General features: G+C 33.2%; 3 protein-coding genes across 8 annotated transcripts in view; 2 read left to right on the top strand and 1 right to left on the bottom strand.

The window, feature by feature from the left end:
* The first annotated feature begins 2,268 nt into the window (after positions 1-2,268).
* LOC105280020 (ATP-binding cassette sub-family G member 1) lies at positions 2,269-5,421 on the top strand. 2 transcript variants are annotated; one of them, XR_002193308.2, is made up of 4 exons: positions 2,269-2,738; positions 2,959-3,142; positions 3,935-4,094; positions 4,494-5,421. XR_002193308.2 is itself a non-coding variant. In XM_020031847.2 (3 exons), the coding sequence occupies exons 1-3, from the start codon at positions 2,516-2,518 to the stop codon at positions 3,981-3,983; spliced, it is 456 nt and encodes a 151-aa protein (XP_019887406.2). In that variant the 5' UTR covers positions 2,269-2,515; the 3' UTR covers positions 3,984-4,464. The 2 variants fall into 2 exon arrangements, 1 of the variants encoding a protein (XP_019887406.2); XM_020031847.2 differs by lacking the exon at positions 4,494-5,421 and having other exon boundaries at positions 3,935-4,464.
* Positions 5,422-7,938: 2,517 nt separating this feature from the next.
* LOC105280018 (odorant receptor Or2) overlaps positions 7,939-24,600 on the top strand; it is a 36,385-nt gene continuing 19,723 nt past the window's right edge. For 3 of the 5 annotated variants that reach the window (XM_011340183.3, XM_011340179.3, XM_011340180.3), the window contains exon 1: positions 7,944-8,990. In XM_011340183.3, the coding sequence (XP_011338485.1) occupies positions 8,715-8,990 (276 nt within the window). In that variant the 5' untranslated portion in view covers positions 7,944-8,714. Of the gene's footprint in view, positions 8,991-24,600 lie in introns of all 5 variants that reach the window. The other 2 variants (XM_011340184.3, XM_011340185.3) reach the window with 2 other exon arrangements.
* On the bottom strand, positions 12,302-13,819 carry LOC113562107 (ATP-dependent DNA helicase pfh1-like). Its single transcript, XM_026970414.1, has one exon. It carries the CDS (start codon positions 13,792-13,794, stop codon positions 13,234-13,236), a length of 561 nt encoding a protein of 186 aa, XP_026826215.1. The 5' UTR covers positions 13,795-13,819; the 3' UTR covers positions 12,302-13,233.

The raw sequence follows: 24,600 nt of genomic DNA, 5'->3' as shown, positions 1-24,600 counted from the left end.
AAATTATTGTCCACTTCCATTTCCATGTTTTGCACACACACATACATACATAACTTTGTCTCTCTCTCTCTCTCACTAAGTAGTATTATTTCATTGTTCCTCTTCCTCCTCATCTACAAATACAATATGTTCATTAGTTAGGCACGTATAATACTAACCAGTATATAATTTACTGGTATATATTTTACACATGACACTCTTTAAATGTTTCCTCACCTGAAGAGATGGCGATGAGTGGCATGTTGTGCGCGTTCTGATTGGATTCTTCTTCGGAGCGTCCTACGAAATAAATAATTATTAATTTGAAGAAGAAGATCGGCTTTCTCTTGTAATAATTTTTATTTACTATTACCTCTTTCTCGCACATTTCCGTTTCGTCGCAGAAACTCGCCGATGTGATCCCCCGCGTCTTCCTCTTCATGGCCGAAGCATACTCGTGTTTCCATAATGTCATTGATGATTGCAATCAATCGTCTATCATTGTCACAATGTCGGAGCAGCACCATGACGCTCAACATTATGTTCGTGCACAGTCCCGCGAAACATCGAAATATATAATAATTATCCTAATCATTGTCCGATAATTTACACAAATACTCGGATGCCTCTATTCGACCATTCAAGTTACCACCCACGATAAAAAATTGTAACGTTTCGCGAAGCGCCATGTCACTGCGGCAACGAGTAACAATTAACGAAGGTCTGAACAGTGGAGAGGTCTGAGCCAAAATTACCTTTCGGAAAGGGTACGCGACATCTTCGCAGACCACGCGATGAGGAGATTATCATGATACACGTGCAACTTTCGGAAGGGGTACGTGACATCTTCGCGGACCGCGCGATGAGGAGATTACCATGGTACACGTGCATGATGCACGTGCATACTTGTCATACGCGATATGATTTGCTTTCCGCTGATTCGCAGGTGTTAATACCGCTGACGCACGTTTTATCTCGCTTTCTATCTTCCTCTTATTGTTGCTTACGTCTAAAGAGTAGAGAGATTACGTTCCTCTTATTACACGTGGACGCGATGTACTTTAACATCCACTCATCCGATTTCATAGCAGCCGGACGTCGGCGCTCGCGTTTTATCACCGCGAAACACGTCGCGACGTGTACAGCGAAGAGGGTATCGGTTACGTCGCGCACGTGGATGCCCCTCCTCCGCCCGCGGGCCCAGGTCAGAGGAAGTGCCGAGATGCTGGATATTGGTTCCTTAATAATGAATGCTATCATGCACATTCCATCCAGCCACCCCGACACATGTTGTGTACAATGGGGGTTTCTATTACATCGCGCACATGGCTCCGGTTGGGTTCACGAATAGTCCGCGAAAATGTCGCTGCGACCCTCCCTCCTCTCTCGCGAGTAACAGTAGTAGGAGTAAGTAACAATAAGAGGAACATAGAAAGCGAGATAAAACGTGCGTCAGTGGTATTAACACCTGGAGCGAAACAGCGGATAGCAAATCATATCGCGTATGACAAGTATGTACGTGCATCATGCACTGCGACCCTCCCTCCCCTCCCGCGAGTTAGGTCCGCGATATCACGTCACCCGCGAAACATGTTGTGTACAATGAGGTGTCTATTACATCGCGTACGTGGCTCCCCCCCATTCCTCCTCCGCGGGTTAGGTCAGCAAACATGTCACGGTCCTCCCTCCCGTGGGTTAGGTCCGCGAAAACCCCCTCTCGCGAATAGTCCGCGATCCCTCCCTTCCCCCCTGGCTCAGCCACTCAGATCCCAGAGTTAGAATCTGCTATCCTTCCCTACTGACGTTATTTTCATTAATCCTTCTCTTCGGGCAGTGATAGTAACTCGCAGGAATGCAATTATATACTTACGCACCATAGTAATTCTTTTTTCGGCAGCTTACTAGGCTCATAACAAATTCGGGTAAGCACGCGCAGTGAAAATATTCCACGGAATGTGTAAATAAGCGGTTTAAAGTAACGAATACAGTGATAAGTGAAAAAAGAAAAAAATTCCGCCCGGCACGAGGTACAAGTTGAACCATTTGAACATCTGAATCGCTTTCTAGACTAGTCTAAGTTCTCCTAATCAAGTCTCTAGATTGTTCGAGAACCTTCTGATCCCTTCTCTAGACTATTCGCGATTCTTCCGTCCGCTTCTGTCTTTTCATGCCAGGTCGCGCCATGGTAGCATGTTCGGTAGCATGTGGTGGGGATGGTCTCGCTAATATTTATGATAATAATGTATTATTATTATTATTATTAAATAATGCATTATTAATTATAAGTAGAAGTGTATAAACATGATTAATATAAATAATTTTACGTGTAACTTATTTTTCAATTGGTCTTATTATTGTTGTATTCAATGTTATCTTATTGTTAGATGACCACGTTTAACGTACTTAAACGTATAATCCTAAGACAGCATATAACACATGTATTTATGACAGTGGTGAATTTTCTGTTGCAGCCTTCTGCCACATCGACGTAATTCGAATATACTCATCACTTGGGTGTGCACGGGGAGGACAAACAATGGAAGTATTAAAGCTTGAAGTTAAGAAGTACGGACGTAATGAAGCGATCAATCGACAAGAGGTCGATGCACCAGCAATGTGTAATTGGATTGACTTGGACCGATCTTTGCCGGAGGATGTCGACCAGGATGCGACCAGCATCACACGCGGCAACGGCAAAGAATCGATCAACATAATCTTCGAGAACATCACATATACTGTGAACCTCGGCTTCAGGAAAGGTAAATCATGATCATCATGATCACGCTATTACTTTCTTCTTTTCATTCTTCTTTTTATTCTTCTTTTTTTTCTACATGGATCACAAATATTCGTCGCGAATTAGTGCGATTTATGATATTAGCTTCTTCACACAGGATGTTACACAAAAAATTATAGAAATACTATTTAATTATACATATGAATGAAACTAATTATGTAACATCGCATTGTTAATTCTAGGAAAAAAAGAGATTTTACACGGAATTAATAGAAGGCTTCCCAGCAAACAGTTGATCGCTCTGATGGGTCCATCTGGTACAGGGAAGTCCACGTTATTCGATGTACTCTCTGGCTTCCGCGTAACCGGAGTGGATGGTACTATATTTGTCAACGGTCATGTCCGGAATCTCAACTCTTTCCGGAAGTAAGTTTTCAATCACTAATTGACTTATCAAATCTGAGATTGTTTCGTAGATAGTATATCTAAGAAAACTTATATATATATACTTGTATATATATAAAAAGATGTAAGAAAAGTATTTATACATATATATTACCGTACAACACACACTCACACATACCGGCTAATGAGTGTATCCAGTAGCACGACCGCTCATAACACTGCAGTGTAAGGTCTTGTGTACACGATGCAAGAAATTGGTCCAAGTTCTTGATCCGAGAATTGTGTGGCCAATCAACTTGTCAACTGTCAGCGCTATGTGCGGTCGCTGTGCGAAGCATTCTGTTAATATCACATGATTCTTACGCGAATCTTGGAAGATATTTTAGATAATATATATAGCCAATAAAATACCTTTGTGCCTTCCCATGTACGTTTGTGTTAAGCAATTAGAAAGCACTCAGTTTCTTCTCCTAAAAATCATTCTTCGCGAAATTACCGCCAAATTTAAAAATGATTATTACTCGTATTCATAGATAATCCTTATCTTAAAGGACAGAGGAAGCCTCAATGGAGGATTTCTTATTTTATCATGGCCTCATAATCAAGGAAGATTTATAAAACGTTTAGCCAATACGAGTTTTTATTCCTTAAGGGAGATCTATAAATACGGGCATACCTCTTTTTAAACAATTCTAAATATTTCAATTCACAATGTTGTTAATACATTTCAAAATGTACTTTGCATATACGCGCATTATAACAAAATGTTCATGACATAATTTACAATATATGTTATTTAATTTTTAATTACAGAAAAACAGGATTGCAAAAATCGAAGGAAAATCCTACGGAGGAAAAATAAGAAACATTAAAAAATTTTCATTAATTGACACGCTGTGCCAAAAATTATCATGGACGGGGAAAAAAAACTCCGTAGCATTAAAGGACACAGCATTTGCTAGTGTAATTATAGGTAATTAATTTTTAAAATTTGATTTTAAGGGGAAGGCGAATTACTGCTCTTGTTTATCATCTGAATTTTCAATCTATTCAATCAATAAAAAGATTAGTATAAATGAATTTTTGGTGTATTTGTAATGTCAAATTAATATTGACGAAATATTATTGTTAATTGTACAATCAATAAAAAGATTAGTATAAATGAATCTTTGGTGTATTTGTAATGTCAAATTAATATTGGCGAAATATTATTGTTAATTGTTGCACCAACTAACAATCACTATAAATATGTTTAGTGAATAGTAACAGTCATTTTCCAAATGAAATAATTAAAAAATTTAATTTAATGCAATAAATAATACAAAAGAAAATAAAAACAAATAATAATACAAATTATTTATAATTATTTCAGATTTCGTTACGAATGCGGACTCGTGTAGTATACATGATGCTACACGAGTAAGTCAAGAGTGGTTAAGACACGCTGGAGATCGCGTAAATTATTCGAAAAAAAATAATATAGTAGCTGACTGCAATCTTGTAGCTTGACTGCGACATCGTCGCGGGAAGACGTAAAGCCTACAACCAGAGTCCTTATTGGTAATGTTATCGAGAGCACATGCGATTAACGGCGCGTAGAAGGTATCTGGAGAAGCATCGGAAGCTGGAGATTGAGTCGACTAGTTCGCAGAGAACGAGCACTGAGAATATTATATTCAAGTAAAAAAGGACTGTAACTTGTAATATAAGTGAACTCGTTTCAAACAAAAACGCGAAAGTTGTATAACGACGAGTTGTAAATCTTGTATAAAACTTCGTTTCGCATGTAACGAGCAGGTCTCCGAAGTTTGTGAGGTTTGATGGTAAATCTTCTCAGGGCATTTAATAATACTGAAACTGACAATTTTTTCATAGAGTTCAGATTTGGATACTATAGGCGGTAATTTACGCGATCAAGTGCCCGCGTTAGAAGTGGCTCCTACAATTTTATGCTAAAATATCCCAAATCTCTTGTAAACCTAATTTATTAATTATAATTTATCTAATATATTATGGTTCTTTATTATTTAGTTCTTATATTTTTTAGTTCTAGTTATGGTTCTTTATTATTAATTAGATATTATTATAAATATCTAATTTATTATGGTTCTTATCATTGTTCAGACTGCATTGCTCGATATAACTATTAAAAATCTATCGTCTGTCGCTTGCGTCGTGAGGCGAATTAATCTTGACTAGGAAAGCTTATTGCAAAACTTCACGAGCTTCCGAGCTCTAGTATATACGTATAGTATACAATGACTATAGTATATATAATAATATTATAATAAGAATTATAATTTGTCATAGTTGAAATAAAAAGACGTATAAAAATATAATTGTTTTATTTAAAATAAAAACAATTTAGTCTATTAATTATTCTTATATAAGACGTCTCAAAGACGTCATATAAAATGTCATATAACAAAAAATAAGACATCCATAAGACATCCATAAGACGTCTTAAAGATGCCTCAAAGACATCAAAAAAACCGTCAGAAAAGACATTCCAAAGCCGTCAGAAAAGACATCCCAAAGACGTCAGAAAAGACATCCCAAAGACGTCAGAAATCGGGTCATAAGACGTCTTAAAGACGTCATAACGATGTCTTTCTGATAGTTTTAGAAGACGTCTTATAAGAATATAAGACATCTTTTAGACGTCTTTTAGACGACATAATGTTATCTGGGAAGTTACTATGTATACTTCGAGTAAGTTACTACAGAAGTAGCGCTCGTGTAAACATAGTAAATGTTTAGTATGTCTGAAACATAACCCATACAGCACACAAACGTTACATCAACATCTCAGAAATGTTGCATAGCAACATTGCAATGTTCCATCAATATCGCAAAATGTAGATTCGACGTAGAAAAGATATTGCATAAATGTCTAATGTTCGTTGAATTGCAATGTCTTGTAGATATTGCATTCAACATCTACAAGACATTGCAATTCAACATTTAGAAACCTTTGTTAGATCTTAGGATTGTTCTTTTTCGCTGCACTTCTGAACAGTGCAATAAGTTAGAGCGAAACAAATATACTTTCTTTCAAGATGCGATTTCATTGTGTCGCTGGTCGCTCATTTTTAGCATCAAAACAGATCACGTGATCAAAATTGACCAATGTCCAGCGTTAATTTTGATCACGTGACTTGTTTTGACGCTAAAAATGAGCGACGAGCGACACAATGAACATTTACCTTCATTCTAACTTATTGCACTAGTTCAGAAGTACAGCGAAAAAGAAAACCTATTGATTTAACATTATTAATTAATTATTACTAAATATAATATACTTATTTGTTACATATAAGAAGAATGACAATCTTTAAATTGACCATTAATTAATAAAATTATTTGTTACATGTTGTTTCAATGTTGTAGCAACATACAGAATCAATGTAGAAGAATCAACATAGATTCAACGTTGAAAAAATATTTATATTTTAATATTTAACATTGTAACATCTTCGCAACGTTATTTCAACTTTCTGTGCTGTATGGGTAATTCCCAAAAACGTCTTTGTAGCCATTCCCAAAGATATCTTTGTGACGTGTTTTAAAGACGTCTTTGGGACATGTCCTAAAGACTTCGAAAATCGGGTTATAAGACGTCTTTAAGGACGCAAAAAAGATGCCTTTCTGACAATCTCGTAAGACGTCTTAACAATTTCAAGACGACTTTAAGACATCTTTAAGACGACATAATGTTGTCTGGGTTCTTATCACTCAAATCTGTAAAGGAGGAGGCCTGATTTCGGCCCTCTCTGGATTTTATTGTAAATTATCAGAAACAATTTCTTAATACATAAAACACTAATTAAGCTGTTTTCAGCCTAAACGGACATGTTCAACGTGGTCGTTATCTTGTTTAAACATAGAAATTCGTATTTGTGGGTATTTTGTGCAGTACTACACAACTCGTGAAAATCGTGGATATTACATTAGAAAATCATGAACATCATAATATAATTATGTTTGTACGTAAAATTGATGCTGACAGTGAAACGTACGGGATGCTTGATTCACGTGAGTCCCCTTGCCTCTCACGATTCGGGGTGCTTGATTCACGCTTCGCTCTCCTCAAAACAAAAACTGATCGTCCTCGCCTTCGCTCTCGACAACGATACTAGCCAAAAACCATACACCAACATCGTTCCTTACCAACTAAATATTCTTTTGCATAACATATTCCTTACACAAAGTCACTTTTTTTCACCTCATAGATTCAGTACGATAAAAGGTGAGTTCATTTTTCACGGGTTTGCAGCCAGGTATGTGTGTGCTATCTGACCTATTTCACTGCCAGTATCAATTTTACGTACAAACATAATTATATTATGATGTTCATGATTTTCCAATATAATATCCACGAGTTTCACGATTTGTGTAGTACTGCACAAAATACCCACAAATTCGAATTTCTATGTTTAAACAAGATAACAACCACGTTGAACATGTCTGTTTAGGCTGAAAACAGTTTAATTAGTGTTTTATGTATTAAAAAATTGTTTCTGATAATTTACAATAAAATCTAGAGGGCCGAAATTGTGGCTTATCGGGCCTCCTCCTTGAAGTGACTGCATTGATGACGTCATGTAGGCGTGATGTTTAATGTTTTACGTAACCATTTAATTATCCTGCAGCTTTTGTCTTCTACCAAGTATATGAGTATATTCAGGTAGTGTGCGGCCGGGTGCAACCGACCTCGCGCTATTCTACGAAAACTGCTATAATTCTGTTAATATTGCGAATTTTAATATATTTTTTTAAGAACATATTTTCAAGATCTCAAGCATTAAAAAAATGTGCTAAAACTCTGGTCCTTCTGAGCAATACTGATAGATCAGAATTTGATCATTAGAACTCTTATGAGTGGCTCAAATTTTTTTATATATTTTGTCCACAGAATTCTGATATCTGCGAATGGCAAACCCATAAAAAGGACTCAGTTCATTAATTAACTTCGCAGTAACTGCACTTTAACTTCAGTAACTTTTGCACTAACATAGGCTTGCACCCATTTCTGGATATGGTTAATGCACTCTTTTTTTTAACTGCGTACGGCACTGAATCGACGATTGCTTTATAGGTTTTACGTCGGTTAGAATTAGGCCAATTGAAATGCTTGAGTATATTCAGATAGTGTGCGGTTGATTGTGAGCGATCGACCTCGCGTTATTCTACATTCCGTATACGTTATTCTGTTAAATATATTGTGAATTTTAATATATTCTTTTAGGCACATATTTTCAAGACCATTAAAAAAAAATGCAAAAACAACAGATTTTTTAAACCGTCACAGTGGTGTTCTGTCTTAAGCAACTAAATCTACATATTACTTTATTGTTATTTTCTCGTAAATCACAAGTGGATGTTCAATTTGCAATGATATCCGAAAGCTCGCACTTGGACTAATGAATACGACGAGAAGAAAAAACCGGCATATTGTCTACATGAGATTGAATTTAATACATAGAATACCGAATGATTGATCGCTAAATTGATCAATAAAAGAAGCGCGTATGATTATAGCCTGTCACCAATACCTACGTAACTGCGCTCCAATTTTCTGTCTGTTAGTGTAATGGGTTTCCACTTACACCGAAATAGTTCGGCCATTCGGATGCACTTAGAGTCGGAACGACGTAAGAAAATCACGAGGTTCGAGATGACGCAAAGTAAGGAGTACCGTTCGGTACGTATTACACGACTTTTCATGAAAATGGTCGGCCTTTGGTACGTCGAGACACCAAGAGAACGGCTGCTCTTGCGCGCTGCGTTTAGTTATGCCATTTGGGCAATTGTCTTTGCCATTCTCGTTGTGGGCGTTGATCTGTACTATTGCATAGGTGACTTCTACGTAAGTAATAGAGCGTAATAATTTTTGTACACTTATCCCTTGATAAAAAGAGTACGAACGAGACAAAAGGCTAGGGGATATCTCATACAATAGTATTTTAACATTTTAAAAGTATATATCAAGCGACGCGGTAGCGTCGCGACGCCAAGTACATAATCAAAAATAAGGTTCCGAACAATGAGAGTCACTGTATAATATCGAGTATTACCAATTTCATTGCATAAACGTCGCGCGCTACCAAGTAGCTTATCTGGAATTCATGCCATTTGACAGGTCATATCAACTTATGATTAAAATATCTCAGGAATTAAAGCCGTAATCACAAATCTAACGGCACTTGTATAATAAAATGTGAATGCGAGCTTTCGATCGCGACCAGTTCGAATAACATTGGTGCAGTCAATCCTGAGATATTACAATCGTACGTTAGAATCGTGACGTTCCGTTTTCCGTATTCTGGTTCAGACTCACGTACATATGTTCGCACATACACATGCAAAGCGATTTTGTCCCTCAAGCTGCTGTTCACACATGCATGATTTAATTTATTCTGAATTAAAAATGATTTTAATAATACATGGGAAATGTTTTATTTTACGATAAAGATATAAATCGCAAATACTATAAAAAATGTGATACATAGGAAATGTTTTATTTCACGATAAAGACATAAATTGCAAGTAATTGCAAGCAACATCATCGACGACGACGACGACGACAACGACGACGACGTTACACCACATCGACGACGACGACAACGATGACGATGACGTTATACCACGTCGGCGACGACGACGACGACGACAACGATGATGTTGATGTGATACAACGTCGTCGTCGTCGTTGTCACCGTCATCGACGTGGTGCAACGTCATCGTCGTCGTCGTCGTTGACGTGGTGCAACGTCATATTAGTTAGTGAGAAAGGGATTGACTGCACCAATACCACGAATTTCATTGCATAACGTCGAGCGCTACCACATTCATTGCATAAAATTATAAAACTCGTAAAAATGATTTATGTGAAAATAAAGTTATAATAAAAAATATTGTAAATCACATAGAGAAATGTTGTTAGCAAAACAGAAAAAATATAAAATATATAAAAATAATTTACATTATATAAAAATCAAAAGATTATTCTTAATAAAACTTATTACAAATTGCATCGGAACGATGTACGTGTTAGCATGCAAAATAATTGATAATAAAACATATAAAAAGAAATTATGTAATACTAATTATATGTTCAAAAGAATGTAAAACTAAAATATAGTCAAATTTTAAAAATTTACAAAAAAGAGTGAGATCCCTAAAAAACCTTTTTAAAAAAAGAAAAAATATATACGCCAAGTACATAAAAACTCCCAACTTGTCAAAACTCAAAACTAATCAATAATTCAAAAAATCTTTCTAAAAAAAGAGTATTATACAAATTTATTTATTCATTCAAAAATATACATGAAATCAATACAAGTAGCCAAGTTATCGTTGTTATTATTCGAAAGTGCACTGTTCACAAATGGATATGAAATCAATGCACTTTATCTAGTATTTCTTTAAAAATGGATTTTGTCAATGCAATATCCAATAATTATATACAACAACAGATTTATGCAAAATTAATCCAACAATTATATGAAACAAAAGTTTTATATCATAGTGAAGCAAAAAAAAACTTGGCGTGCCCGGGTTGTATTACGATGCAATGTTCACCAATGTTTTACAGTATACAAATTATTTGCGTGAAGTAATGAAACGATTTACATACAATATTTGTAGAAATATAAATATATAAAAGCAACAATTAAAGAAGAAAGAAATGTTTTATATTTCCAAGGCAATTATTGAAATTAGAAACATATTTACAAGAATTCAATTAATGCAACCCGGGCACGCCAAGTTTTTTTTTGCTTCACTATGATATAAAACTTTTGTTTCATATAATTGTTGGATTAATTTTGCATAAATCTGTTGTTGTATATAATTATTGGATATTGCATTGACAAAATCCATTTTTAAAGAAACACTAGATAAAGTGCATTGATTTCATATCCATTTGTGAACAGTGCACTTTCGAATAATAACAACGATAACTTGGCTACTTGTATTGATTTCATGTATATTTTTGAATGAATAAATAAATTTGTATAATACTCTTTTTTTAGAAAGATTTTTTGAAACACTGTTTTTGCAAAGTCCGACACGTCTTATGTACTTGGCGTAAATATTTTTTCTTTTTTTAAAAAGGGTTTTGTAGGGATCTCACTCCTTTTTGTACATTTTGAAAATTGTTGATAACATAGAATTTCAATATTCAAAAAATAAATTATTATTTAGAGATTTTATTTTTATTATTAATTATTAACAGATTGACTGTTATTAATAGATTATTATTTTTCTAAAAAATATATGTATGCACCCTTAGCATTTCGAGGCCAATGACATGTCTCAACCTTTAAATCATTTACGGAAATCCATTTTGTACCCTTAGCTCGCAACATGTTCGTGTAATGTCCATTGTCAACATTTTCACCATGATGAAAAATAGCACTGTTAACTTTATAAGTATTATCACTAATGCGTATTTTCGTTGTAGGTATGGATTTAATATTAAGATTCGTAATCTTTATAACTTTTTTACTAATAACTTTAAATAATAATAATTGGAAAATAATTATATCTTTGGTCACTGTTATATCAGTCTTTTCAAGTAGAGCAATTGTATTACAATTTCTGCATAACTTTTGTACATTATTCCATCGTGAGAAATTATGTTCTATTAGTTCTTGAAGGGTATACGATTTATTTAAATTTTCAGGTAATGCTAATAATAAAATATAATTTTTCATGTTTTCCACATTAGTATAACCACAAGTAGAACATCATAACGTTATCTTTAAATAGTGTTCGACTTCAGTTTTAATATTATCTATATTACAGCAGAGATGTGTGATAAATTCAGCAACATCTTGCTGAAAATTACTAAGATATCCGTCACTTGCTAGTTGACGCAATGTGATTATATTAATCGTTTTGTTGTTAGCATAATAATCAAGTAACTTTCTCATTACATTTGTGTGCTGAAGTCGAAGCAATGACGTCCTGAGCGTAGAGGAATGAAATATACATTGAAGCGAAGCATTAGCATAGCAAGATACATTATCAATATTTGGAAGTCCTCTTATACACCATAAAGTATTATCAATATCATCTGTATTCTTAATTTGACATTCTAAAATATTCTTTGACATAGCCCATATTAAATCAGGCACTTTTTGCATATATTGTTTTGAAATATTAATATTTAAAAGATCTGGCCTATACTGTGATCGCAATCTATTATATTCTATTATAGCTAATTCATTTGCTTTCACAGATGAAGGATCATAATTTACAAGTTGTAGTCCATTTAAAGTGGTTACTTGTGAAAGAGCAACGTATATTTGTCCACAACTGAATACAGAATTTCCAGTTTCTACAATGGCATGTTTTAAACTTAATCCTTGACTTTTATGAATAGTCATACCGTAACTTAAGCATATTGGAAATTGTTTTGTTATAACATATGCTCCATTCATTACTTCAAACTTAACACTGACACGTTCTAGTACATGCTCTATTCCTGATGTAAGCATTATTTTTATCTTATCTACTACATTATTATTATTTCGTATAAATGATGTAATTGTACCAATTGTACCATTCACAAGACCTAAAGTAACATCGATATTTCTTCTAATCATTATACGTGCGCCTAATTTTACAATTATAATTCTCGCTAATCCAGCTGTTCGAGAACTATCTTCATCATCTTTATTTAATATCTTTGAAACTTTCTTTTTTAAATATGAAATATGACAGTCTGTTATGTCTTGAGCAACGAGTTCTATTTCGTCCGATGCAATTCGATGTAACATTGCGGTGTTCAAAGTATCACATAATGCACAAGTAGGAATTAAACAAACTGCATCCAACGGCAATTTTTCCAAATAATTACATAATTCCTGTAATCGACCATCACAAGTATTCTGTGTAAATTTTATTTTTCTCGTATTTAAAACAACTGTGTCTGAATCTATTACAGTTCCTATTCGAATTCTCGATAATATATCTCGATAAGTGTTATCACTTTGTTGTCGCACATTAATTTGCAATTCATCATAATTAAATAAAGACCATAAATTCATGGAATCCATCCCTCCAATATATTTTTCAATTTTTGTCGTTGATAACTCAATAAATTATGGTTCCTCATGCACTGGTGGAAGTTGCAAAAGATCTCCAAAAAGTAGTATATGTTTTTCGCCGAACCATCCATTATCCGATTCACCAGTATTAAATATCTCTGTTAATCGAAGATGTATGTACATTAATGTGATATTTGAAATCATTGAAACTTCATCGATAATTACTAAAACAACGTTTTTAAGTTCCTCTCGTACAATTTTAAGAACTATATCAGAAAGTTGTTTATATTTAGCAGTACGACCATGTTCTACTGGTAACTGAAACAATCTATGAATAGTAAGTCTATCGATATTAAAAGCAGCTATACCAGTTGGTGCAGTTATTGCTGTGTCTTTTCCAACATATTTTTTTATCCAACTTTTAATAGTTTTTATCAAAAAACTTTTTCCAGTACCACCCTCACCGCTTACATAAAATCTAAGAATTTCATTATTAGATAATATATTAGTAGTAACTCTATCAAAAATTCGTTTTTGATCAGAATTTAATTGCGCTATCATTTCATCAACATTATTAACTTCAAATTTGTTGCCAACATCTTTGAAATCTCTCATAGCTCCTTCAAGTTCAACAGGAACACATTCTAATATACAATTATTAGAATTGTCATTTTTTTCATCTTTCGTATCTTCCAATATTTTTTTTCAATTAATTCTTTCATATTATCTATACCTTATTGAATATCGACCATTTTTTCATGATATTGAAGAGCATCTTTCAGCTCAAATTGTATTAAGGAAAATGCTTCTGTATAACTATCACATCCATTCTTTAATTCATCGATATCTCTCCAAGGTTTGAACAATAGTAATAACGCAAAATAGTAACGCGCTGGTTGAATATGGATATTGTATCTATAATGATTAATAAGGTATCCACGTTTACGTTTCTTTAAATATAAAAAGTCATTAAGCACATAATATTCCACAGTCTTAGAACAGGGTTTAGATTTCGTAATATCATACCATTTTGTATAATCATATAAATTAGTACATTCTAGTTTTGCAGGTCTAGTTGGATAATAAGTATCAATTAAAGATGGGCAAAAAATATCTGTAGACTCTGCATCCAACATTTCAATTTCTTTGCAAGATTTAAGTTTTCTATTTCTAACAATATTTACGTCTAACCACCTTATAGTAGTATCCTTATCAGTACCATGTAACGGAATTCTCAATAAAGTATCAGCAGCTTCGAAAGCTCCACATTCCCTATGACTCATCATACGCATTCCAATATTCCAAAGACAACTTCTTAATGATTTAGTTGAATTAATTTTGTCAAATGTGTCTATATTACTCTTTTCCGCTTTGGAAACATATTTAGTAGCATACCAAGTCAATAGTGTAGATTTTTCACCTACAAATTGGATATCCATATTTCCTTCTCATGCAGTAAGAATAGCTGGATTATAATCATTAATATTGATTTCCTTTTTAGATCGTGGTAAATCATATAGCCTGCTTTTCGTTTTCAATTTCCTTCTATTTGCTACAGAAACAGCAACATCTCTAATTTTGAAAGTATCCGTTACAGGTCGTGAAAAACCAAACCTGCACACTTTTGAAACACTTCTTTTAGTCTTTTTCACACGCAGGCAGTAATTATTATGTTTATGTCGTTGATAACTAACAACACGTCGATATAATTCCGGTGATATATCATTATTTGGTATCCTACAAGTAACATATTTTAAAATAAAAGATACAATATCTTCATTAGAAGATACACCAATAATAAGTGCATCTTTGATCCAAATTAATAAATGAAAATGTTGCGTACCCCTGCCTTGATATTCACGACGCCAGAAGTAATGAATAACTTCTCCAATTGGATTATCGGGTGAACAAATAAAATCAAGCATAGCTCTAAATTTATTATTTATAAATCTAGAAGTTGATACAGGATCAAGAGCAATAAGTTCGTTTGCAGCTTTTGTAGCAAACGGTTGATTTACCTCACGAAGATACTCTATCAAATCAGACCATAGCCATTCACAAGGACTAAAAGTAAGAAACCAGGTAGCAGGACCGTAATTAGATATCATGCAATGCAAATTACTTCTAGGTATTTTCCAATACTGTTCTGTATTTCGTAATCTCGAAAATATAGTACTTAAATTAGACTCAAACTGCTGCTTCGATAGTTGTTCCAAATAAGTAGCGGCTGTATATTTTTCACGAGGATTAGTAACATTCATTTTATGAAAAATTCCAGCATTTAATTGTCGTATATTATCATGTAACAAATAGAAAAGAAATTGTATATTTAATCCAAATTCCGGATGTTTCGACATAAGTCTTAATTTAATATATTCAGAAGCAGTTATTCGAATATTTCTATTTTCATGCTGTCCATTGATACCATATGGATATACATCAGGGAAACATTTTATATCTAAATTTTTATCACGATTATCTAATGGAACATCTTGAACTTTCTTCATTTGATAAAGTGTAGTTGCAAGTTCATTAATCTTTTCTTCATACATAGGATGTATTGTAACTTGTTCATAATATTGATCAGATTGTGACATTTGCGTCAATAATGCTTTATGTTTTTCGTTATCATTTTCTTCATTTTCTTTCTTTTTATCATTAATAATTTTAGAACTATTTTCTTCTTGAAATTCAACATTCTGTAATTCAGATTCAGAACACAATAAATTTTTAGGAGATGTTGGTAATATAATATTTGAATATATGGGATTGTTTTCTTTTAACCATATTAAAGCATCCCATACTTTTTTTATATCCACTAGCCATTCCCAGACTAAATTCGCCTTAGTTGGAATACCACGAACTAATATATATAGTTCATGATTCCAATTAATAGGTTCTGTAGAAGGACACATTTTTTTAACGTTTCTGTCAATGGCAACGGCAAATGAAATGTTCTACCTTTTACTTTGGGTACCATATATTTATGTGGTAAATTTTTATTCATTACAGTGTTCATCCTTTGCACAGTTTGAAATGCTTTTGCTCGTTGTATAAGAATTCGTTCATAATCATTTAATATTTCTATTTATCTTGGTACAGGTAGTACCTCGAGTTTATTGCACACACACGTTGGAGGCATTTTATTAGTCTTGAAATATCGATTACAATATTTACAAATAATATAAATTTCGTTAAGTTTCAATTTCATGTTAGTAATAAAATCATTCCAAACTGTCATACACTTCTTCTCATAAATTTTTATCCTGATAATGTCTCTTTCGAAACAATATTTTGTACAAGAAATACAGACATGTGTTGGAGTATCTATTGACCGTTTCGTAAATGCTTTAAAGGCTAAAGCATATTGAGATTTAATTTCATCTTCATTTAAATTTATTTCTGTAGAGCTATTTATAAAGGCTTTTGCTTCTTCTTGTGCCTTAATCGAAATATTTTGAAGAACAGTTACATTGAAATCATTTAATACTTTGTTCAATTCATTTAATTTTTTTACTATTAATTAAATCATACATTAATCTTTTTATACACCGTATTGTAGGATAATGAGGAGATATTATTTCAATAGCTAAAAACCATGAACCACATGATTTATAGTTAATATAACAACCATGAGAATGACCTAGTTTATCTTTCCGTAATCTATTGAAACAATTATAAGTATGATATAGAAATTTATGAACATTGTTTAATGTACAATTTAATAATTCCTGAAAACAACATTTCAAATCATTAATAACGATATCTTCCATTTTACAAAGAGAGCTATAGCGCCACACTTTTTTACTTTTACTTTCTGATTTTACAAGAGGTAAAATGTTAATTGCTTTACCTTCAGAATTCATTATAATTGATTTAGAAGAATTGAAAATACGATATGTAGTTTCAGCAAAATATAATTCCGTAGAAGCAGTATGCTTAGACTGTCCACAAAACACATTCATATAATCTATAATATTTGATGTAGAAAATTCTGTTGCACGTGTTAAGCATACTTCAGCTATTTGTTTACACTTATTAAGGGTTTTTCTTATTTGAATAATATCAAGTTTGTTGGTGTAGAAACTAGAGCTCTCGATTGTTTACGTGTTTTAATATTCACGTGTACACGTAACTCGTGTACATGGATTTAGAAATCTTCATTCACGTGTACCCGTGTATACACGTGTCCTCGTATACGTGTCCTCGTATACGTGAATCGTGTATGTGAAGTGACACATCGGTTGCCAGGTTCACACCAGTGAGTCTTCAGTCAGACGTAAATAACCTGTGTTACATTCACAATAAATATGAAACATCGCAAAAGTTGGGTTTGGCAATACGCTACCCGTAAAGGAGATAAAGCATATTGCGAGCTATGCGATAACACAGCAACAATGAATTCTCCTGTACTGGCGGTACTACCGGATCTTTGGGAAGACATCTGATGACAGTACATGATGTTCATAGGGAAAGTAACACAACGCCCAGTGAACAACAGTATGTTCCTTCCTAAATAGTTATTATCATTTTATACCGTAAAAGAAAAATGAAAATTTGCTACTTGATGAAGAAACACACACACACACATATACACTACAGGTTAAAAGTTTTCGGACACTTTCAAAATTAACTTATCTATATTAATTAAAATAAATGTGTAACTGTTTAAATTAAAAACACGAATATTTAATGTATTTTAATAAAAATTAACTTAATACAGCGATATTAAGCAGCGATAAATTACAGGCACGATCTATCAGATCATGAAGAAAACGCGAGCGTTGAAGAAGAACAAAATAATATTAGAGAAATTGAACAAAATCAGATAGCTGTTCTGTCCCAATCAAGTTCTTCAAGATCTTCTGAATCTAATCCGAAACGCCTACGGAAGCGCAACATACAAACCAACATTGTTTTCAGTGTAGAGCAGAAGGAATTAATACACCAAGCATTCCTTCCTTCCGCTCTATACTGAAAACAATGTTGGTTTGTATGTTGCGCTTCCGTTGGCGTTTCGGATTAGATTCAGAAGATCTTGAAGAACTTGATTGGGACAGAACAGCTATCTGATTTTGTTCAATTTCTCTAATATTATTTTGTTCTTCTTCAACGCTCGCGTTTTCATCATGATCTGATAGATCGTGCCTGTAATTTATCGCTGCTTAATATCGCTGTATTAAGTTAATTTTTATTAAAATACATTGAATATTCGTGTTTTTAATTTAAACAGTTACACATTTATTTTAATTAATATACACTCACTCCCAAAAAAAGCGGTACACTAAAATTTAGGGAAAAATTTACCAACCTTCAAATGATCATAACTTGGTAAATAATGAAGTTAAAAATATGTTCAAAAATGCAAAATGAAGCTTCAAATATTCACTTTAAGAATATTTGAATGGCAATTATGGTCGACCATTTGATTCAAAATGGCGGATGACAAAATGAGAGGATGCAAAAGTGATAACCGAAAGTCCGAGTTTGTGACGGTGCATGGCGTGAATTAGATATCGCAGCCTAATGGGACCAAATGCAAATGAAAATATAGTATTATCTTTAAAATGCTTTTTACCGAGCTCGATGCGATCATTTTTCGCTGAGTTGTGCAACTTTAAAAAAGAAAACACTCTGTTAAGTAAATTTGGAGTATCTCAACAAAAAATGATCGCATCGAGCTTTGTAAAAAAGCGTTTTAAAGATAAAACTCTATACTTTTATATGCATTTAGTCCCATTGGGCTGCAATACCTACTTTACACCATGTACCATCGCAAACTCGAATCTTCATTTATCAATTTCGCATGCTCTCCCTTTCCGCCATTTTAAAAAACTCGTGCACAATTTCGATTTAAATTGCGAAAAGTAGGGTTTCAAAGCTTTAAAACCGTTTTTGAAATTTTGTGCTAGGATAGTTAGGTACCGAGATATTCAATTTCGAATTTGCAATATCGTCGATTCAGCAAGGCCTAAGAAATTAGAAAACCCTGCGGTTCGTTTAGTTCTTTTATAATTCCAACTGCTGCGTTCATTATTCTTTATACTCCAAATCCTTCTTATGTGGTGTGTGCGTGTGTGGGTGTAGGTGTATGTAGGTGTGTGCGCGCGTGCGTGCGCGCGCGCGCGTATGTGTGTGTGTATGTATATCACAAGGATGAGGACCCCGTGGTTCGTCAGTTCCACAGTAATTTAAGACTCCAAACCCTCCTTGTGGGGTGTGTGTGTGTGTGTATCACAAGGATGAGGACCCCGTGGTTCGTCAGTTCCACAGTAATTTAAGACTCCAAACCCTCCTTGTGGTGTGTGTGTGCGCGCGCACACACATGCGAAATTGATAAATGAAGATTCGAGTTTGCGATGGCACATGGTGTAAAGTAGGTATTGCAGCCCAATGGGACTAAACGCATATAAAAGTATAGAGTTTTATCTTTAAAACGCTTTTTTACAAAGCTCGATGCGATCATTTTTTGTTGAGATACTCCAAATTTACTTAACAGAGTGTTTTCTTTTTTAAAGTTGCACAACTCAGCGAAAAATGATCGCATCGAGCTCGGTAAAAAGCATTTTAAAGATAATACTATATTTTCATTTGCATTTGGTCCCATTAGGCTGCGATATCTAATTCACGCCATGCACCGTCACAAACTCGGACTTTCGGTTATCACTTTTGCATCCTCTCATTTTGTCATCCGCCATTTTGAATCAAATGGCCGACTATAATTGCCATTCAAATATTCTTAAAGTGGATACTTGAAGCTTCATTTTGCATTTTTGAACATATTTTTATCTTCATTATTTACCAAGTTATGATCATTTGAAGGTTGGTAAATTTTTCCCTAAATTTTAGTGTACCGCTTTTTTTGGGAGTGAGTGTAGATAAGTTAATTTTGAAAGTGTCCGAAAACTTTTAACCTGCAGTGTATATGTGTGTGTGTGTGTTTCTTCATCAAGTAGCAAATTTTCATTTTTCTTTTACGGTATAAAATGATAATAACTATTTAGGAAGGAACATACTGTTGTTCACTGGGCGTTGTGTTACTTTCCCTATGAACATCATGTACTGTCATCAGATGTCTTCCCAAAGATCCGGTAGTACCGCCAGTACAGGAGAATTCATTGTTGCTGTGTTATCGCATAGCTCGCAATATGCTTTATCTCCTTTACGGGTAGCGTATTGCCAAACTCAACTTTTGCGATATTTCATATTTATTGTGAATGTGACACAGGTTATTTACGTCTGACTGAAGACTCACCGGTGTGAACCTGGCAACCGATGTGTCACTTCACATACACGATTCACGTATACAAGGACACGTGTCCTCGTATATACACGGGTACACGTGTATAGATTAAAACACGGGTTAAAACAAAGAAAAGGTAAATACACGAATTATACGTGTAGTTCGGTACACGTGTATTAGGGAGCTCTAGTAGAAACACCATTTCACTATACGCTCTGCTTCTAATCTGTTTTCATATAATGACGACATTCTGAGAAATTTTGATATATTTCTAATATATTTTTCTTTATTATATTTTAGTTTTACATTATTTTGTAACATATCATTAGCATTACATAATTTCTTTTTATGTGTTTTATTATAAATTTTTTTGTATCCTAACAGATCTTTCCGATGCAATTTGTAATATTTTTTATTGAGAATAATCTTTTCATTTTTATAATGTGGTATTCCATGCACAAAATTATATAAGTGTATGTCAGTATATATTTTTTGTAATATACGTTGTAGACATGAAATATAAAATATAAAAATGATATATATGTTAGTACAAGATAAAGACTCGTCACACCACACGCAACCGATTCTCCGTTCTCGCACGGTCTTACTCTCACGGGGTCTCTCGCTACTCTTCTCTCATCGATTCTGCCGTTCGGCTCTGCAACTCTTTCTTTATCATCTTATAACATCCGCATCGCTTGATTAGATAAAACGCTTTTTGGAATTCACTCTCTCTCTCTCACTCCTTCACTCGTAGTCTCATCTTACAATTATTCACTGCGACGCTATGCGTTCGCGGCTCACGTCATGACGCATCGCTCTCTGGTGCTTCGCCGACTTACTTATACTCGATATATGCTCGATATATATATGGTAGCCCTACAATAATGTAAATTATTTTTATAATTTTTTTATGTTTTGTTAGCAAATTTTCTCTATGTGATTTATAATATTTTTTATTATAAATACCTTTACTTTCAAGTAAATCATTTTTACGAGTTTCATAATTTTCTTTCTGTTTTGCTAGCAAATTATCTCTATGTAATTTATAATATTTTTTATTAGCAATACTTTTCCTTTCAGGTAAATTAATATTTGTCTTATAAGGCAAAACATTTTCCGATTTGGAATAAACCTCATATTTTCTTTGCTTCTTATTAGTATGTACATTAATAAATTTTTTTTTCTTTTTACACCATGTTTGATAGTGTTTGAATCCTCAGTTGTGATATGTTTAACACTATTTTGATTGAATATATTTTCAGAAATAGGTTGTTCTGAATGAAGTCTTGCAATTGTAGGAAAATGTTCTATTTTATTTAATTTTAACATTTGTACTAAATGCTGACGCATTAAACTCTGATCATACATAATTGTATTTGGTTGAAAACCATATAAAAGTGACATTACAAATGCAATTGCAAAAACACCACAATCGTTACTATTAGATTGGCTTTGAACTGTTGGAAATTGTATTGGTTGTTTATGAAAAGGATAGAAAGGATATAATTTTGCAAGATAAATTTTATGATGCACATGCAACCGTTTTAAATTTAATGAATCATAAATGTAAATCATTTTAGTGTCATAGTAGCTGCAAACCCAATGTCCATCTAAATTAGTTGTCATGTCGCTGCAGCTATGCAATATTTGTATATGTTTCTTATCTTTAGGTATAGGCTTAATTCGATCAGGACATTGAATTTTCCATGTTTCCTGTGGTTCATATTCTGATATAATTTTTAATAATGATCCAAAATGATCAATATGAATATCCTCTAACCATTCACCTCTAAGAATTATTTGTATGTTGTCTGTATGCATACTTGGCAAATTATTTTCAACAGAATTTATATCGGAAACTTCCTTGAAAGATTGTTTAAATGGGATATTTATTTCTGTTATATTACAACTAACATTCATTGATATATTCTTATTTTCTTTTATTGTATTATTTGTATCGTGTTTCAATTTTAAAATATTTATAGAATCTTGATTTTTTTTTGTCGACGTTCTCGTCTTTTATTAGCTAATATTTTTCTTCTTTGAATTTCCTCTAAAGAAAACAATTGTTTTGGATCATCAGGTCTTATAATTCGAGGAAAATGTTCCAATTTATTTAATTGAAACATCTGCGTCAAATGTTCACGCATTAAATTTTCATCATACATAACGGTATCTGGTCGAACATTAAATAACAATGATACTGCAAAGGCAATTGCAAAAAATCCACAATTATGACTACTAGATTGTTCTTGAACTTTTGGAAATTGTACTGGTTTTTTTTCAAAAGGATAAAAAGGATATAATTTTTCAAGATATATCTTATGGTGCTTATGCAACCGTTTTAAATTTAATGAATCATAAATATAAATCCTTCTTGTATCATAATAATTACAAACCCATGCCCATTTAAATTAGATGTATCGCTACAGCTATACAATATTTGAATATGTTTGTGATCTTTAAGAATTGGTTCGATCGTTTCAGGACATTGCATTCTCCATGATTCACGTGGATGATACTCTGAACAATTCTTTAATAACAGTCCAAAATAATCAATATGAGTATCATTTAACTGTTCGTCTTTAAACGTAATCTGCATCATGTAAATATTCAACAATATATAATATATTAATAATTTTCTAGAAGGTAAATTATATACTAAAATAATACAAAATATATTCTCTTAATAAGTATTTCTACCTAAGGTAAATGAAGAATCAATAGTAATGTAGTCAATAACAAGCCAAAAGTCAGCGCTAAAAGCAGCCGATATTTTACTTCAGCGCTTATGGCAGCCGATTCACAGCGCCTGAGCAGCCGATATAATAATTTTAAATATAATATTTTTTCCATTGTCACCTGCAAATAAAAATATGTATTATTACTATTATGCAAAAATATATTTTAATGTGTATGTGTATCTTTAACATATTACTTACCCAAATACTTCTCGCACAATTAGTTTATCGATTAAATTCGATATTGTCCTCGATTATAATCGATTTTGTCCTCAATTATGACTGAAATAACAATAGGCATAATTCAAAGTTAAATTACGAAATATATACTACATTTAAAGAAACACGCGTTATTTATTTCCTGCTACCATATATTTTTCAAATAAATACAATTTTAATAAAATCAGATAAATTTTATCAATTAGTCATAATTATATACACGTTTACTTTATTACTTTATATTACCAAAAGCTATAGAGAAAATTATTTACATCACGTATTTTTAATCAACAATTATTCACAAAATTATTTCAAGTAAATAACATTATTATACCTATTGAGGATGAATTCCTAATCATCGAATATTTAATAATAAATGTAGCAGTGATACTACAGCCGCCGTCCGATTAACGATTACAACACTATTAGCCAATGATGCAAGAAATGGCTGCGGTAGCATTGGTTAGGAATGGTTTCGCCCATAGATCATGCTACCGCATCACATTTCTTCACTGCTATCAGCGCGCTCTATTCTACAGTATACGTAACATGAACGATAGATGGGGGCGCGCTGAGCGGATTGCGGTCTGGAAGCGCTACCGATAGGAATTACAAGAACGTTGCAATACTCGTGTTTTTCATAAACTTCATTTGTCTTTCAACGGGTCGAGCAACGATTTTGTCTTTCGTGTATTTCATCCAAGAGTGTACTGTTTTGTCTTTCGTGTGTTTCATCCAAGAGTGTACTGCAAAACCGTATTCTCGTGTAAAATCGTGTTTCATCCAAGAGTGTGCTGCAAGACCGTATTCTCGTGTAAAAATCTATCATCAAGATGGATGGAAGAAAGGAAGAAGATATAAGTATTTTCTCTATTATCAATTTACGTGTACGATTTGGAAACAGTACTATAATCTTTGTGCTTAGGATCTAAGAAACAATACTGCGTAAATAACACCGTATTCTCCTGTAAAATTCTACTATTTTGCCATTTACACGGTATCGTTTCTTCTTTCAACGACATGTAGTTTATATTTTTTTAGTTTTCTAATTATTATTATATTATTCCCACACAGCAAAATATATCACAAAGATATCTAGGAAATATCTAAATGTTAGAATATCTGATTGTAAATTACTGTCAAGATATCATGAGAATATTTCAAAGACATCTCCAAGATTATAAAAAGTCATGATAATTTCATCTCAGATGTGAT

Source organism: Ooceraea biroi, chromosome 6 (assembly GCF_003672135.1).
Source record: "Ooceraea biroi isolate clonal line C1 chromosome 6, Obir_v5.4, whole genome shotgun sequence".
In the NCBI taxonomy this organism is placed as follows: Eukaryota; Metazoa; Arthropoda; class Insecta; order Hymenoptera; family Formicidae; genus Ooceraea; species Ooceraea biroi.
Note: the sequence above shows the minus strand (reverse complement) of the source record. Positions and strands in the feature narration are given on the sequence as shown.